This window comes from Bos mutus, chromosome 24 (assembly GCF_027580195.1).
Source record: "Bos mutus isolate GX-2022 chromosome 24, NWIPB_WYAK_1.1, whole genome shotgun sequence".
Taxonomy (NCBI): Eukaryota; Metazoa; Chordata; class Mammalia; order Artiodactyla; family Bovidae; genus Bos; species Bos mutus.
Genome location: NC_091640.1, coordinates 32456123 through 32472858, shown reverse-complemented (window position 1 = coordinate 32472858; position 16736 = coordinate 32456123). Strand labels below are relative to the sequence as shown.

Here is a 16736-nt window from a genome sequence, read left to right as displayed (position 1 = left end):
TTGACTCCAGTTTGTGCTTCATCCAGACTGGCATTTCACATGATGTCCTCTGAATAGAAGTTAAATAAGCAGGGTAACAATATACAGCCTTGACGCACTCCTTTCCCAATTTGGAACCAGTCTGTTGTTCCATGTCCAGTTCCAACTGTTGCCTCTTGACCTGCATACAGATTTCTCAGGAGACAGGTAAGGTGGTCTGGTATTTGCATCTCTTTAAGAATTTTCCACAGTTTATTATAATCCACACAATCAAAGGGTTTGGCATAGTCAATAAAGCAGAAATGGATGTTTTTCTGGAACTCTCTTGCTTTTTTGATGATCCAGCAGATGTTGGCAATTTGATTACTGGATGCTCTGCCTTTTCTAAATCCAGCTTGAACATCTGGAAGTTCATGGTTCACATACTGTTGAAGCCTGGTCTAGAGAATTTTGAGCATTACTTTTCTAGTGTGTGACATGAGTGCAATTGTGCGGTAGTTTGAGCATTATTTGGCATTGCCTTTCTTAGGGATTGGAATGAAAACTGACCTTTTCCAGACCTGTGGCCACTGCTGAGTTTTCCAAATTTGCTGGCATATTGAGTGTAGCACTTTCACAGCATCATCTTTTAAGATTTGAAATAATTCAGCTGAAATTCCATCACCTCCACTAGCTTTGTTCATAGTGATGTTTCCTAAGGCCCACTTAACTTTGTATTCCAGGATATCTGGCTCTAGGTGAGTGTTCACACCATTGTGGTTATCTGGGTCATGAAGAAGTTTATCTGGGTCATGTACATCTATTTTGTATAGTTCTTCTGTGTATTCTTGCCACCTCTTCTTAATATCTTCTGCTTCTGGTAGGTCCATACAATTTCTGTCCTTTATCGAGCCCATCGCTACATGAAATGTTCCCTTGGTATCTCTAATTTTCTTGAAGAAATCTCTAGTCTTTCCCATTCTATTGTTTTCCTCTATTTCTTTGCATTGATCAATGAGGAAGGCTTTCTTATCTCTCCCTGCAATTCTTTGGAACTCTGCATTCAAATGAGTATATCTTTCCTTTTCTCCTTTGCCTTTCACTTCTCTTCTTTTCTCTTCTTTTCCAGATAGTAACGATGGTGTGATCACTGACCTAAAGCCAGACATCCTGGAATGTGAAGTCAAGTGGGCCTTAGAAAGCACCACTACGAACAAAGCTAGTGGAGGTGACAGAATTCCAGTTGAGCTATTCCAAATCCCAAAAGATGATGCTGTGAAAGTGCTGCACTCAATATGCCAGCAAATTTGGAAAACTCAGCAGTGGCCACAGGACTGGAAAAGGTCAGTTTTCGTTCCAATCCCAAAGAAAGGCAATGCCAAAAAATGCTCAAACTACCGCACAATTGCACTCATCTCACATGCTAATAAAGTAATGCTCAAAATTCTCCAAGCCAGGCTTCAGCAATATGTGAACCATGAACTTCCAGATGTTGAAGCTGGTTTTAGAAAAGGCAGAGGAACCAGAGATTAAATTGCCAACATCTGCTGGATCATGGAAAAAGCAAGAGAGTTCCAGAAAAACATCTATTTCTGCTTTATTGACTATGCCAAAGCCTTTGACTGTGTGGATCACAAGAAACTGTGGAAAATTCTGAAAGAGATGGGAATACCAGACCACCTGATCTGCCTCTTGAGAAATTTGTATGCAGGTCAGGAAGCAACAGTTAGAATTGGACATGGAACAACAGACTGGTTCCAAATAGGAAAAGGAGTATGTCAAGGCTGTATATTGTCACCCTATTTAACTTATATGCAGAGTACATCATGAGAAATGCTGGGCTGGAAGAAGCACAAGCTGGAATCAAGATTGCCGGGAGAAATATCAATAACCTCAGATATGCAGATGACATCACTCTTATGGCAGAAAGTGAAGAGGAACTAAAAAGCCTCTTGATGAAGGTTAAAGTGGAGAGTGAAAAAGTTGGCTTAAAGCTCAACATTTAGAAAACGAAGATCATGGCATCTGGTCCCACCACTTCATGGGAAATAGATGGGGAAACAGTGGAAACAGTGTCAGACTTTATTTTTCTGGGCTCCAAAATCACTGCAGATGGTGACTGCAGCCATGAAATTAAAAGACACTTGCTCCTTGGAAGGAAAGTTATGACCAACCTAGACAGCATATTCAACAGCAGAGACATTACTTTGCCAACAAAGTTTCATCTAGTCAAGGCTATGGTTTTTCCTGTGTTCATGTATGGATGTGAGAGTTGGACTGTGAAGAAGGCTGAGCGCCAAAGAATTGATGCTTTTGAACTGTGGTGTTGGAGAAGACTCTTGAGAGTCCCTGGGACTGCAAGGAGATCCAACCAGTCCATTCTAAAGGAGATCAACCCTGGGATTTCTTTGGAAGGAATGATGCTAAAGCTGAAACTCCAGTACTTTGGCCACCTCATGCAAAGAGTTGACTCATTGGAGGAGACTCTGATGCTGGGAGGGATTGGGGGCAAGAGGAGAAGGGGACGACAGAGGATGAGATGGCTGGATGGCATCACTGACTCGATGGACATGAATCTCAGTGAACTCCGGGAGTTGGTGATGGACAGGGAGGCCTGGCGTGCTGCAATTCATGGGGTTGCAAAGAGTCGGACACGACTGACCGACTGATCTCTTTCATCTCTCTCTCTTCTTTTCTCAGCTATTTTAAGGCCTCCTAGGACAACCATTTTGCCTTTTTGCATATCTTTTTCTTGGGGATGGCCTTGATCCCTGACTCCTGTACAATGTCACAAACCTCCTTCCATTGTTCTTCAGGTTGTCTATCAGATCTTATCCCTTGAATCTATTTCTCACTTCCACTGTATAATCAGAAGGGATTTGATTTAGATCATACCTGAATGGTGTAGTGGTTTTCCCTACTTTCTTCACTTTCAGTCTGAATGTGGCAATAAGGAGTTCATGATCTGAGCCACAGTCAGCTCCCGGTCTTGTTTTTGCTGACTGTATAGAGCTTCTCCATCTTTGGCTGCAAAGAATATAATCTGATTTCAGTGTTGACCATCTGGTGATGTCCATGTGTAGAGTCTTCTCTTGTGTTGTTGGGAGAGAGTGTTTGCTATGACCAGTGCATTCTCTTAGCAAAACTCTATTAGCTTTTGCCCTGCTTCATTCTGTACTCCAAGGCCAAATTTGCCTATTACTCCAGGTGTTTCTTGACTTCCTACTTTTGCATTCCAGTCCCCTATAATGAAAAGGACATCTTTTTTGGGTGTTTGTTCTAAAAGGTCTTGTAGGTCTTCATAGAACTGTTCAACTTCAGCTTCTTCAGCATTACTGGTTGGAGGACAAACTTGGATTACTGTGACACTGAATGGTTTGCCTTGGAAATGAAAAGAGATCATTCTGTCGTTTTTGAGATTGCATCCAAGTACCACATTTAGCTTGCAAGATGGTGGAGAGAAGGACGTGTGCTCATCTTCTCTTGAGAAAACTCCAAAATTACAACTCACTGCTGAACAACCACTGACAGAAGAATGTTGGATCCCAGCAAAAAAAAGATACCCAAGTCCAAGGGCAAAGGAGAAGCCCCAGCAAGACAGTAGGAGGAGCAAAATCGCATTTAGAAAACCCTATACCTGCCAGAGATGCTCGGAGGGCTCAAACAAAACCTTATGCGCACCAGGAGACTCCATAGAGACTGAGCCAGATCTGCCTTTGAGTGTTTGAGTGTCTCCTGTGGAGGTACAGGTCAGCAATGGTCTGCCGCAGGGGCAGGAGCTCCGGGTGCAACAGACCTGGGTACGGCATAAGCCCTCTTGGAGGAGGTCACCATTAACCCCCTCCACAGAGCCACCAGAACTTACACAGGACTGGGGAAACAGACTGTTGGGGAAACAAAACCTTGTGCGCACTAGGACCCAAGAGAAAGGCACAGGGACTCCACAAGAGACTGACCCAGACTTGCCCGTGAGTGTCCAGGAGTCTCCAGCAGAGGTGTGGATTGGCAGTGGCCTGCTGCAGGGTTTGGGGCACTGGGTGTGGCAGTGTGTGCTTGGGACCTTTTGAAGGAGGTCACCATTATCTTCATTACCTCCACCACAGTTTGGCCTCAGGTCAAACAACAGGGAGGGAACATAGCCCTGTCCATCAACAGAAAATTGGATTAAAGATTTATGGAGCATGGCCTCGCCCATCAGAACAAGATCCAGTTTCCCCCTCAGTCAGTCTCTTCCATCAGGAAGTTTCCATAAGCCTCTTATCCTTCTCCATTAGAGGGCAGACAGAATGAAAACCACAACCACAGAAAACTAATCAAACTGATCACATGGACCACAGCCTTGTCTAACTCAATGAAAGTATGAGCCATGCTGTATAGGGCCATCCAAGACGGACAGGTCATGGTGGAGAGTTCTGACAAAACATGGTCCACTGGAGAAGGGAATGGCAAACCACTTCAGTGTTCTTGCCTTGAGAACCCCATGAACAGTATGAAAAGGCAAAAGACAGACACTCAAAGATGAACTCCCCAGTTTGGTAGGTGCCCAATATGCTACTGGAAAACAGAGGAGAAGTAACTCCAGAAAGAATGAAGAGACAGAGCCAAAGCAAAAACAACACCCAGCTGTGGATGTGACTGGTGATGGAAGACAAGTCTGATGCTGTAATGAATACTGCATAGGAACCTGGAATGTTAGGTCCATGAATCAAGGTAAATTGGAAGTGGTCAAACAGAAGATAACAAGAGTGAACATCAACATTTTAAGAATCAGGGAACTAAAATGGATTGGAATGGGTGAATTTAACTCAGATGACCATTATGTCTACTACTGTGGGCAAGAATCCCTTAGAAGAAAGGGAGTAGCCCTCATAGTCAACAAAAGAGTCCAAATGCTGAGCGCTTGAAACGTGGCTAATTAAAATAAGGAACTAGGACTTCTCCCGTAGCTCAGTGTAAAGGATCCACCCGCCAATGCAGGAGACACAGGTTAGACTGCAGGTCACAGAAGACCCCACATGTTAAGGAGCAACTAAGCCCATGTGCCACAACTGCTGAGCTTGTGCTTTAAAGACCGGGAACTGCGACTACTGAAGCCTGCGTGCCCTGGAGCCTGTGCTCCGCCATGAGAGAAGTCACACAGTGAAAGCTGGCCCTCTGCAGCCAGACAGTAGCCCCCGCCTGCCACAACTAGAGCAATGAAGACCCAGCACAGCTACAAAAATTAAACTAAAAAAAAAAGTTACTGGATTTTTCATTTAACTCTAATTCATTTAAATGTAAATAGTCACATGTATCTAGCAGCAATCATATTAGACAGTAGAGTTCTATACCAACACCTGCTTGAATTTCTCTTCCAGTTTTTATTTCTGAAATATTTTCAAGTTGCCATGAAGGCAATAACTGTAAGGCCAATATTTTTATGATCTGTCTTACACTTTTCTCCCTGTAGGCCAAACCTCAAGACAGTGACAGACTGAGGGCTCAGACAAAATGTTTTAAGTTTCTGAAGGCCCCTCCCTGAAGAGGTACAATGGGACCAAGAGCATCATACGACACAGTCACTCTGTGTGGACACTCCCCTATCCCCCCCAATTTCTTCTAAGTCCACTTACTCGTTCAAAACCATGTTGAGGGAATGAGGTTAATTTTTGTTAATTCAGGTAGTTGCAGAACATTCCAGTCCGAGAGTTCCTCATTTCCTTTAGAAAGCCTATAGACATCTAGAATAGATCTATTTCACAAATTGGTCCCAGTATTTCTCTGCAGCCTAAGAGTCCAAGGACTGAGGGTGTTCTGGAGCCGGTCTACCACAAGCTACAACTCAGGCTCGTGTCAGATTTTACCTTTTCTGACCAACCTCCAGAAACTGAGACAGAGGAAAGCACTCAACTTCTGCTAGAAAGAGATAAGTGTAAACCTGCAAAACCTCAAGTACTTAACACTGGCTGAAACTCTCACCGACTTCAGGTGCTATAAAATCTACAAGGCAAAAACCTCATGAATTTAAAGTTAATGTAAGAATTCAATGTTCAACTAAGGAATAAAAGGTACAGTTGTGCTTGATAACTCTAAAATTTGAAAATGAAGCTAAAGAAGAAACATTTCCTCAAGGAAGTTTTTTTTAAATGATATGCAACTTAGTATGCTTATATTTTACCTGTAGCTTCCATTAAAAAGGTCTTAAAATTACCATAATCCTGGGAAAGAAGTTGTCATGCCTTGTAAGCCCTTCCAGGTTTTATTATTTACCCTTTTGTTGAAGGTACATAAATAGGGAAGGATTTTTCACTTAAGGAACACTGATTAAAAGTTAAAATATTTTAGCACAGTTTTATTTTTTACTGCCTAACATGACTTTGGCTATAAATATTTAAACCTTCTTTATTTGAAGAGTTTTAATGTTATTTAGATGTTACATGTTACTTTTGCAAAGTTCACCAATCTGAAAATTATGTTTATGGTTGTCATTTTACATATTCGACTTTAAAAGAGAAGGGGTGCTGGTAAGGCAACAGTTAACTTCTGGGGAATGTCTTCAACAAACATGGAAGGGCTCAAATTTTTTCATGTTCCATAATAAGATTAGGGATTCAAAATATCTGAATCTCTTATTTTAAGCTGATAGATCCTTAAGTCAATAAAACTCCTTAGATATTAGTAAACTTAAACTCACTAAAGTTGTTGACATAGAAACATTCAAATTCTCCAATAAATTCATTTCATTTAAAAAAGGATTAAATTGCGTAGGCAAATTCACATGTTCTGATATAATTATTTAAATCAAAACACATTATCCTTTTGTAGTTCTAATTCTTCCAAACCCATTCATTCAAAAGGTACAGCCACAAAACTGATGCCAAGAAAAAAGATACCGATCTCAGTTACTTATGTTGGTGTGTCTCTGTGGATGAGGCATTGATGTCACTTCAGATGAGGGCCTCTCCATTCATCACTGATGCTTTAACCTTACCTCTAATCAAGGAAGTTAGAGATTACACATGCTTTTAAATGAAACTACAGACCAGGGAAGGTATCACTATGGTTGCATTATTTAAACTCTGAAATATATAGTGAAGTCATAAAGGGCAGTAAGGCAAGCAATGCATGTCTCGCCTCCTGGCAGCAGTTTTCAAAGAGAATGACCATCTGATCACAGCATAAACATGTTAACCAAAAAATATATACGTAGGCACATGCCTATCATTACAGCCTATTTACAGAGATATTTGATCATTATTACCATAAGAGAGACAGTATAAGTAGCAGAAGAATATTACTAAAAGAGTAATACTATTTGCATTCTGGACAGAAATCTAAATTCAAAACCTCATATTAAGAAAAATATTCTTAGTAAAACCTGAGTGATAGAGTTAGCTGTACAGGTCAAGTTACATTTTCTACTTACCTCTAAGGATTCCTTCAAGTCTACAGCAGAAACTGCATCGTCTTCTTCATCATCAGTCACTTGGTCTTGGGAACAGTAGTGTGTGCTGTAAGCAGAATGCTCTTCTATTGCTTCCAGCCAGTCCTGAGATAATCCAAGGATTTAAACAGGTGAAATACACTTTTAACTCGAAACACGTATTATGACAACAACCTGAAAAGCATAAAATTTACATGGAGGAAAAAAAATGTTATGGCTTCAAAAAAACAAAGCAGAATACCCAACAACGAAGTAATGATGCACGTCTCTCGTTTATAACATGTCTAGATAAAAAATTTTCCCAATCCTTTAAAAAACATCATCTGTAAGTTTGCATATTCATTCATATTAATACTGAAACACATTACAAAAACAAAACAATGGGTGGAGAATTTTTCACTTAAGAATTATAGGTTCTCAACCCTGTTGAGTAAGTTATTGCATAATAATACGTCTAGCAACAATTTACTAAGCTGCCTTAAGCACAAGAAATTCAGATCATTTTAAGAGAGCCAAAAATTGCCCTGATGTTTTTTGTTGTTGCTGTTAAGTATCTTTTATTTTTTTTTTAAGGTACTTTGATTTTATTTTTAAACTTTACAATATTGTATTGGTTCTGCCATATATTGAAATGAGTCCGCCACAGGCATACATGTGTTCCCCATCCTGAACCCTCCTCCCTCCCCATACCATCCCTCTGGGTCATCCCAGTGCACCAGCCTCAAGCATCCAGTATTGTGCATCGAACCTGGACTGGCAACTTGTTTCATACATGATATTACACATATTTCAATGCCATTCTCCCAAATCATCCCACCCTCTCCCTCTCCCATAGAGTCCAAAAGACTGCTTTATACATCAGTGTCTCTTTTGCTGTCTCATATACAGGGTTATTGTTACCATCTTTCTAAATTCCATATATATGTTAGTATACTGTATTGGTGTTTTTCTTTCTGGCTTACTTCACTCTGTATAATAGGCTCCAGTTTCATCCACCTCATTAGAACTGATTTAAATGTATTCTTTTTAATGGCTGAGTAATACTCCATTGTGTACATATACCATAGCTTTCTTATCCATTCATCTGCTGATGGAGATCTAGGTTGCTTCCATGTCCTGGCTATTATAAACAGCGCTGCGATGAACATTGGGGTACACGTGTCTCTTTCAATTCTGGTTTCCTCAGTGTGTATGCCCAGCAGTGGGATTGCTGGATCATAAGGCAGTTCTATTTCCAGTTTTTTAAGGAATCAGTTCAGTTCAGTCATTCAGTCGTGTCTGACTCTTTGCGACCCCATGAAGTGCAGCACCCCAGGCCTCCCTGTCCATCACCATCTCCCGGAGTTCACTCAGACTCACGTCCATCGAGTCAGTGATGCCATCCAGCCATCTCATCCTCTGTCGTCCCCTTTTCCTCCTGTCCCCAATCCCTCCCAGCATCAGTCTTTTTCAATGAGTCAACTCTTTGCATGAGGTGGCCAAAGTACTGGAGTTTCAGCTTTAGCATCATTCCTTCCAAAGAAATCCCAGGGCTGATCTCCTTTAGAATGGACTGGTTGGATCTCCTCGCAGTCCAAGGGACTCTCCAGAGTCTTCTCCAACACCACAGTTCAAAAGCATCAATTCTTCAGCACTCAGCTTTCTTCACGGTCCAACTCCCACATCCATACATGACCACTGGAAAAACCATAGCCTTGACTAGATGGACCTTTGTTGGCAAAGTAATGTCTCTGCTTTTCAATATGCTACCTAGGTTGGTCATAACTTCTCTTCCAAGGAGTAAGCGTCTTTTAATTTCACGGCTTTACTGTTTTTAAAAAATCAGTGATTTACAAAAATATGGAATGTTTGCCCTAAAAATACCTACCTTCTACCTCATTTCTCACAGCATTTCTCAGGATGAAGTCTTACCCTTTTATGAAACGTTAGGACAGACATGGTTTGGATTGTTCAATGTTCTCTGCAAGGCAAAAGTTAATCATTCTGGAAACACATTTTTAGAAAAATTTTTATTTTAAATATCTATTTTTGGCTGCACAGGCTTTTTCTCTAGCAGCTGAGAGCAGGGGTACTCTCCAGTTGTGTGAGGGCTTCTTATTGTGGTGGCTTCTCTTGTTGCAGAGCACAGGCTCTAGGGCACATGGGCTCAGTAGCTAAGGCTCCTGGGCTCTAGAGCACAGGCTCAGTAGGTGTTACATAGGATCTTCCTAGCTGCTGCTGCTACTGCTGCTAAGTCACTTCAGTCATGTCTGACTCTGTGCGACCCCATAGACAGCAGCCCACCAGGCCCCGACGTCCCTGGGATTCTCCAGGCAAGAACACTGGAGTGGGTTGCCATTTTTTCTCCAATGCATGAAAGTGAAAAGTGAAAGTGAAGGCCTCAGTTGTGTCCGAGTCTTAGCGACCCCATGGACTGCAGCCCACCAGGCTCCTCTGTCCATGGGATTCTCCAGGCGAGAGTACTGGAGTGGGGTGCTATTGCCTTCTCCAGGATCTTCCTAGACCAGGGATCAAACCCGTGTCCCCTGCATTGGTAGGCAGATTCTTATACACTATACTACTTAGGGAAAAGTGAAAGTTGCTCAGTCATGTCTGACTCTTTGCAACCTCATGGACTATACAGTCCACGGAATTCTGGAATACAGGCCAGAATACTGGAGTGGGTAGCTGTTCCTTTCTCCAGGAGATAGTCCCAACCCAAGGACTGAACCCAGGCCTCCCACATCGCAGGCAGATTCTTTACCAGCTGAGCCACAAGGGAAGCCCAACAATACTGGAGTGGGCAGCCTATCCCTTTTCCAGCGGATCTTCTCAGCCTAGGAATCGAACCAGAGTCTCCTGCACTGCAGGCAGATTCTTTACCACCTGAGCTATCAGGGAAGCCCACTACTAAGAGAAGCCCCTGGAAAACAAATGCTTTTAACCCCTTACATGATTTATAAAAAAACAAGGTAAGTTTACAATACTGCCTTGATCGAAAGGAATATGCAGTCTCCATTAAATAACTACACAATGAATTTTTGTCACATCAATCCCAATTTTCTTGCTTGCTGCTATCATTCAAATTACCACAAAGAGAAGCTGAGTCTACAGTGTAATAAAGCAGAACACCTGGGCTGGAGCCAGGCTCTGTCGCTGGCCAGCTGCAGGACCGTTAAGAGGGCACTTCAATCTTACCTCACCTATAAATTCAGGGGCAGAATGAATAATCATTTAGGCTTTTTCCTAAAACCACTAGGGGCCCTTAACTTTCACAGAAGCAAAATCTTAAAAGAAGAGAAAATACCTGCAGGTACATGTTGATAAGGAATTAATTCATAAGCCAAATTTCAAAAGTTTTATATCATCACTCCCATTAAAAAGGCATAATCAACAAGATGTTAATATTGAGCCTATTTGATATTCTTTATGTCCTTAAATGTTGTTTTATGAAAGACAAATCCATAAAATTACCTCTCTTGTCTGCTGAAGGCTGTTCTTGGGAACCCTGAAGCTATGAACAGTGTCATCGAAGCATTTAATAAAGAAGAGGCAGCTATCAGTGGATTTTACCTTGGATAAAAAGAAGTCAGTAAGACAATACCATTCATGCCCATAAAACAGAACCCTTAAATGATCTACACATAAAACCAACACTATTAACATGACAATAATACCCAAGTAAACACTTAAAATAGAAAAAAGTGATAACGTTGGGAGTATCAAATGCATTGTAGCTTATCTACATCAAGTCTGGCTTTCATATGCTTCATTACTCAAAGTAAATACTAATAATATACACTAGGTATATAGTTTTTCCCTCATCCTATTAAATATTTAGCATAACATGCACTTGGGCTATAAAGTCCTTCAGATATCAGAGCTCCAGTTTCTTATTCATGCCACTCTCCTGAACCTTTTGTTTGATGTGAGTATAGAGAATGAACTGAGTGTAAAAGCGTGAGGAGTAGAAAAGAAGAGCTGAAGTCTGAACAAGGGCTGGCCAACTCGATGGGAGAGCACATCACCTTGCAACCAAGTTCAGCTTCCCAAGTGGCTCAGACGGTAAAGAATCCGCCTGCAATGCAGGAGACTCAGGTTCGATCCCTGGGTTGAGAAGATATTCTGGAGAAGGGAATGGCAACCCACTCCAGTATTCTGGCCTGGAGAGTCCCATGGACAGAGGAGTCTGGTGGGCTACAGTCCATAGGGTAGCAAAGAGTCAGACACAACTGAGCAACTAACACTTCCAATCCTCAAGACTGTTCACTGAGGTAGCACAGTCCTGGGGGGAGACACAACAGCAGCAAGTACATACTTGGATAACAGTCTGTCTTTGGAAATTAAGAAAGCAAAGCTAGGCAGCCATGAATACCAGAGACAGTAGGGGAGTCCTCCAAAGGAAACAGAGATGGGATTCCCCAACTCTGTTCACATCTCTTACTGATGCACAGAAAATAGATACCAAGCAGTCGCTGAGATACCGCCTAGCTGAATGCAGACCAGAGCCACTGTATGAGAAACAGTTTACAATCAAACCTAGCCACGAAAATGATCTGAAACAATGGAAATTACCTTCAATGGAGAAAAATAATAGGATCCAGGATCTCTAGAACTTAACTTTAGTGATACAATCCAAAAAAGTGGACCACAATCTCAAAAGAAATTCTATTAAAAGGCAAAAATGTCAGAATGGTTAACAGGGACCCAAACATATACTATCTACAAGAGACAGAAAATAAATATAAAGATATAGTAGGTGGAAAGTAGATACAAAAAGAGATACTATGTAAACAATAACCATAAGAAGGGCTGAAAGGTTATATTAATATCAAACAGAATAGATTTCAAAACAAAACACATTATTATAGGAGATAAAGATGGCCACCAGAATAGATAAAAGGGTCAATTAATCAAGAAGAAAATAATCACAAATATGCATGTGAACAATAACAGAAATAAATAATGCTACAAATATATCTGGAGTTTAAACACCATTCTCTCAGCAACTGACACAATGAAAAAAAAAAGTCAGCAAGACACAAAAGATCTAAACAGCACTATCAACCATCATGCCTGAATGTTTATAGGACATGCCAACATGAGCAAAATACATGTTATTCTCTAGTGCATTCTCCACAATAATCCATATGTAGAGTCATCAAGCAAGCCTCAATAAATTTGACAAGACGGAAATCATATAGAAAATGTGCAATGACCAAAATGAAATTATAAATCAAAAACACAATCATGAAAACTCCAATTATTTGGAAATTTAACAACACACTCCTAAACATCCATTGGTTCAAAGAAGAAATCACAACAGGAATTAGAATATATTTTGAATTGTATAGTAATTTGAATAATCTAACCTACAACCTTAAGAAACTATAAAATAGAGCAAATTAAGCCCAAAACATGGAGAAATTCTTTAAAATGAACAAAAATCAATGAAATAGCAAAAGCCTGAGAAAAATTTCGATGAAATCAAGAGAATGAAATCATAAGAAAAATTTCAATGAAATCAATCACTTCGAAAATAAAAGTGACAAAGTGCTAGGCAGATTGATCTTTGAAAAAAAGAGAAGACATAAATTACCAATATAAAAAGCAAAAGAGTGTACAACATTACCTATCACACAGACATTAAAAACACAAGGAAATATTATTACCCTAAGTTTCATAGCCAAAGGAAAAGAAAGGGACAAATTCCTTGAAAGACAAAAATAACAAACACCAAGCCAAGAAGAAATAGAAAATATGAATACCCTATAGCAACTGAACAAGTCAAATTTGTAATGACAATCCTCTCCCCACTACACATACACACACCCCCACCCCCTGGCCCTTGTGACTGCACAGGCAAATTCTAGCGAGTATTTAAGGAAGCAGTAACCTAATCCTATACAAACTCTTCTAGAAAACTGAAAAGGAACATTTTCCAGTTCATTATGTGAGACCAGATAATACCACTGGAGAAATACAAACACCACAGGAGAAATATAAACCAGTATCCATCGTGAACAAAAAAGCAAAAATTCTTAACAAAGTATTTATGAACAATATATTAAAATGGTAATATATCACAACCTCCTGAGATTTGTCCCAGAAGTGTAAGATTGATTTTAACACCCTAAAGTCTATCAATATAATCATATTAACAAAATGAACACAACTATATGGGCATTTTGATAATATGGGAAAAGCTTTTAATAAAAGTTCAACAGATTTTCAGAATGAGGACTCTCAGTTAACTAGGAAAGGAAAAAGGACTTACTCAACCAGATTAAGGGCTTTATATGTTGAAGTCCTAATCCCCAGTGAAACTACATTTGGAGATAGGGCTTTTCATAAGGTTTTAAAAGGGGTAATTAAGGTGAAATGAGATCATAAGGGTGGGATCCTAGTCCAGTATGACTGATGTCCTTACAAGGAGAGAAAGAGGAAGCAGGGATGCCTGCACACAGGGAAAAGCCAAAGCCATGTGAGGACACAGCAAGAAGGCCGCCACCTACAAGCCAAGGAGAAATGCCTCGGGAGAAACAGATGCCTCAATGTCAGAGCTAAAACTGTAAAATCCTTGTAAGAAAACATGGGAAGAAAGTTTCATGGCCCTGGACTTAGAAGTGGCTTCCTGGATGTGATACCAACAGTCCAAGTGACAAAAGAAAAAAAACATAAATTAGACTACACAAAAAATGAAAACGTCTATGCAAAGAACATTATTAGCAGAGTGAAAAGACAACCTATGAAATTGGAGAAAATACTGCAAATATTTAAATAAAAAAATAAGTATTAAAAAAAATGTTCCTGATAAGGAGAAAATATCTGGAATAGACAAAGAACTCCTATAACTCAACACCAACAAGGAAAAAAAAAAAAAATCCTGATTAAAAAATGGGCAAGAGAATTAAACAGGCATTTCTCCAAAGACAATATACAAGTGGTCAATAAGTACATGGAAAGATGGTCAATGTCACTAACAATCAAGGCAATGAAATCAAACTATAGTTAGATGCCATTTCATACCTACTCGAATGGCAAAGAAACAAAACCCTCTGAAATAAGTGTTGCAGTGAGGATGTGGGGAAAGTGGAGCAGTGTTGATACGAATGTAAAATGGCGCAGGTGCTATGGAAAACAGTACGGAAGTTCCTTAAAAAATGAAAAATAGAATCACCACATGACCCACCAATTCCACACCGAGGTTTACATCGAAAAGAAATGAAAGCATCTGATGAGACATTTTCACACTTATGTTTATAGCGGCAGTATTCACAACGGCCAAAAGGTGGAAACAATTCAAACATCCATTAGTAGAGGAACAGATAAAGATAATGTGGTCTATATGTAACAGTGGAATATTATTCAGCCTTAAGAAAAGAAATCCTGTCACATGCTATAACATGGATGACCCTTAAGGACATTATGCTAAGTGAAATAAACCTGTCAATTACTGTATAATTCCACTCAGGTGAGATATCTGAAGTAGGCAAAGCACAGAAACAGAAAGTAGAATGGTGGTTGCCGGGGGTGGGGGTATGGGAAACAGAGAGGTGCTCTTGCATGTGTATCAAGTTTCAGTTCTGCAAGATGAGAAAGTTCTAGAGATGTGCTGGACAACAAAGTGAATACAGTTAACACTGCTGCTGCTGAGTCGCTCAGTCGTGTCCCACTCTTTGCAACCCCATGGACTGTAGCTCACCAGGCGCCTCTGTCCATGGGGATTCTCCAGGCAGTGGGTTGCTACTGGAGTGGGTTGTCATGCCCTCCTCCAGGGAATCTTCCCAATCCAGGGATTGAACCCAGGTCTCCCACATTGCAGACAGATTCTTTATCAGCTGAGCTACCAGGGAAGCCCAGAGTTAACACTACTGAAATAAGAAGGTAAGCTTTACATTATGTGTATTTTACTATAATTTTTTAAAAAAGAAATTTATAGATGTAAATATCTATATTAGCAAAGAAAAAAGGTCTCAAATCAATGACCTAAGCATCTACCTTTAGAGTCTAGAATGTAAACAGAGCCTGCCTCATAGTGGTCACTCACCTAATGCCCATTACCTTCAATGGATCCATATGGGTTCATAAATGCAGGCTTTAAGCAGATGTTTATAGAAGAAGCAAAAACTATACACAAGGTGAAGTGTAACATAGCAGGATCTAAGCAATTCTAAAGAAATTAAAGATCAGGAAATTTTAAAAGGATCAGGGGAACAACTTCTGTCATTTTTTAAGGTAGACAAGAATGAGAAAGAACAATGACCAAAAAAAGAAAGAGAAAGAACCCAACTGAGGAAAAACCTGAGTTCAATAAATGAATCAAAAGCTGGAACAGATGAGAATGGCTGGGAGGCACCAACAAAAGAGAAGTTTAGATGGCTGAGTGTAGACAGCACCTCCCTGGCCCTCTGGTCCGATGCAAGGGAGAAAGAGGTGTGAGGACACTAAGGGGCCAGGTGTGTAAGGAGGCCGGACTGCAGGTGCAGGTGACCAGGCCTGTGACTTCTCCAGGGTGGTGCTGCTGCTCCCCCAGGAGTGTTCACACAGAAAGGTGGGTGCTGGGGGTTTTGTTGTTTTTCTTTATTTTTGTTTTTAAACGGTGCTATCAGTTAACTTTTGGCTGTGCAGTATGTGGGATCTTAGTTACCCGACCAGGGATCGAACCCACACCCTGCGCAGTGGAGTACTGGAACTGCGGAGTCTTAGCCTCTGGACCTCTGGACCACCTGGGAAGTTCTGAGTCCTATGCTTTAAAAAAAGGGTGCACCGCTGTGGCATGCTGACAACCCTAGAGAAACTGAAGCAGCAAGCTAACAAGTGTGTCCAGGCTCCAGTCTTAGACTAATCTCCATGGAGGAAAAACTCTTTTCTCCTGGCTGGTAAAAGTAAAACAGCCAGATGGGATTATGGAGAACCTAAACATCCTGATTTTGATACAGGCTTTAAATTTTACCACCAGAAAAATTTTCATTATCCAGATGTACCCATGTTCAAAGACACACACACGTACATGCACATATATAGATATCTACGTGCATACACATGTGTTAATATATACACATACACATATATATACATACACATACAAAATGGTAAACATTCTGTATAAATGTTTTTGGATCATGCTTCTCTTATCCCACAATACACAGACTTTTTTTAAAAGTTGATTATAGTTTTTAAATGGAATTCCACAACTTTACTTGTTCTCAAGTAAAAACATATGCAGTCATCCCTCGGTATCTGTGGGCGACAGACATACGAGTAGAATACCAAAATCTACGGAAGCGCAAGGCCCTTATATAAAATGGCATAGTATCTGCACACAACTCTGGCTTGCTTTAAATCATCTCCAGAGTATTTATAATACCTATTA

At 40.4% G+C, this 16736-nt stretch overlaps 1 protein-coding gene across 5 annotated transcripts in view; it reads right to left on the bottom strand.

Moving 5' to 3' along the window:
• OSBPL1A (oxysterol binding protein like 1A) overlaps window positions 1-16736 on the bottom strand; it is a 230981-nt gene that overhangs the window by 150442 nt on the left and 63803 nt on the right. For all 5 annotated transcript variants that reach the window (XM_070361859.1, XM_070361857.1, XM_070361856.1 and 2 more), the window contains 2 exons: window positions 10835-10933; window positions 7364-7486 (listed from right to left, as the gene is read on the bottom strand). In XM_070361859.1, the coding sequence (XP_070217960.1) occupies window positions 7364-7486; window positions 10835-10933 (222 nt within the window). The remainder of the gene's footprint in view (window positions 1-7363; window positions 7487-10834; window positions 10934-16736) is intronic.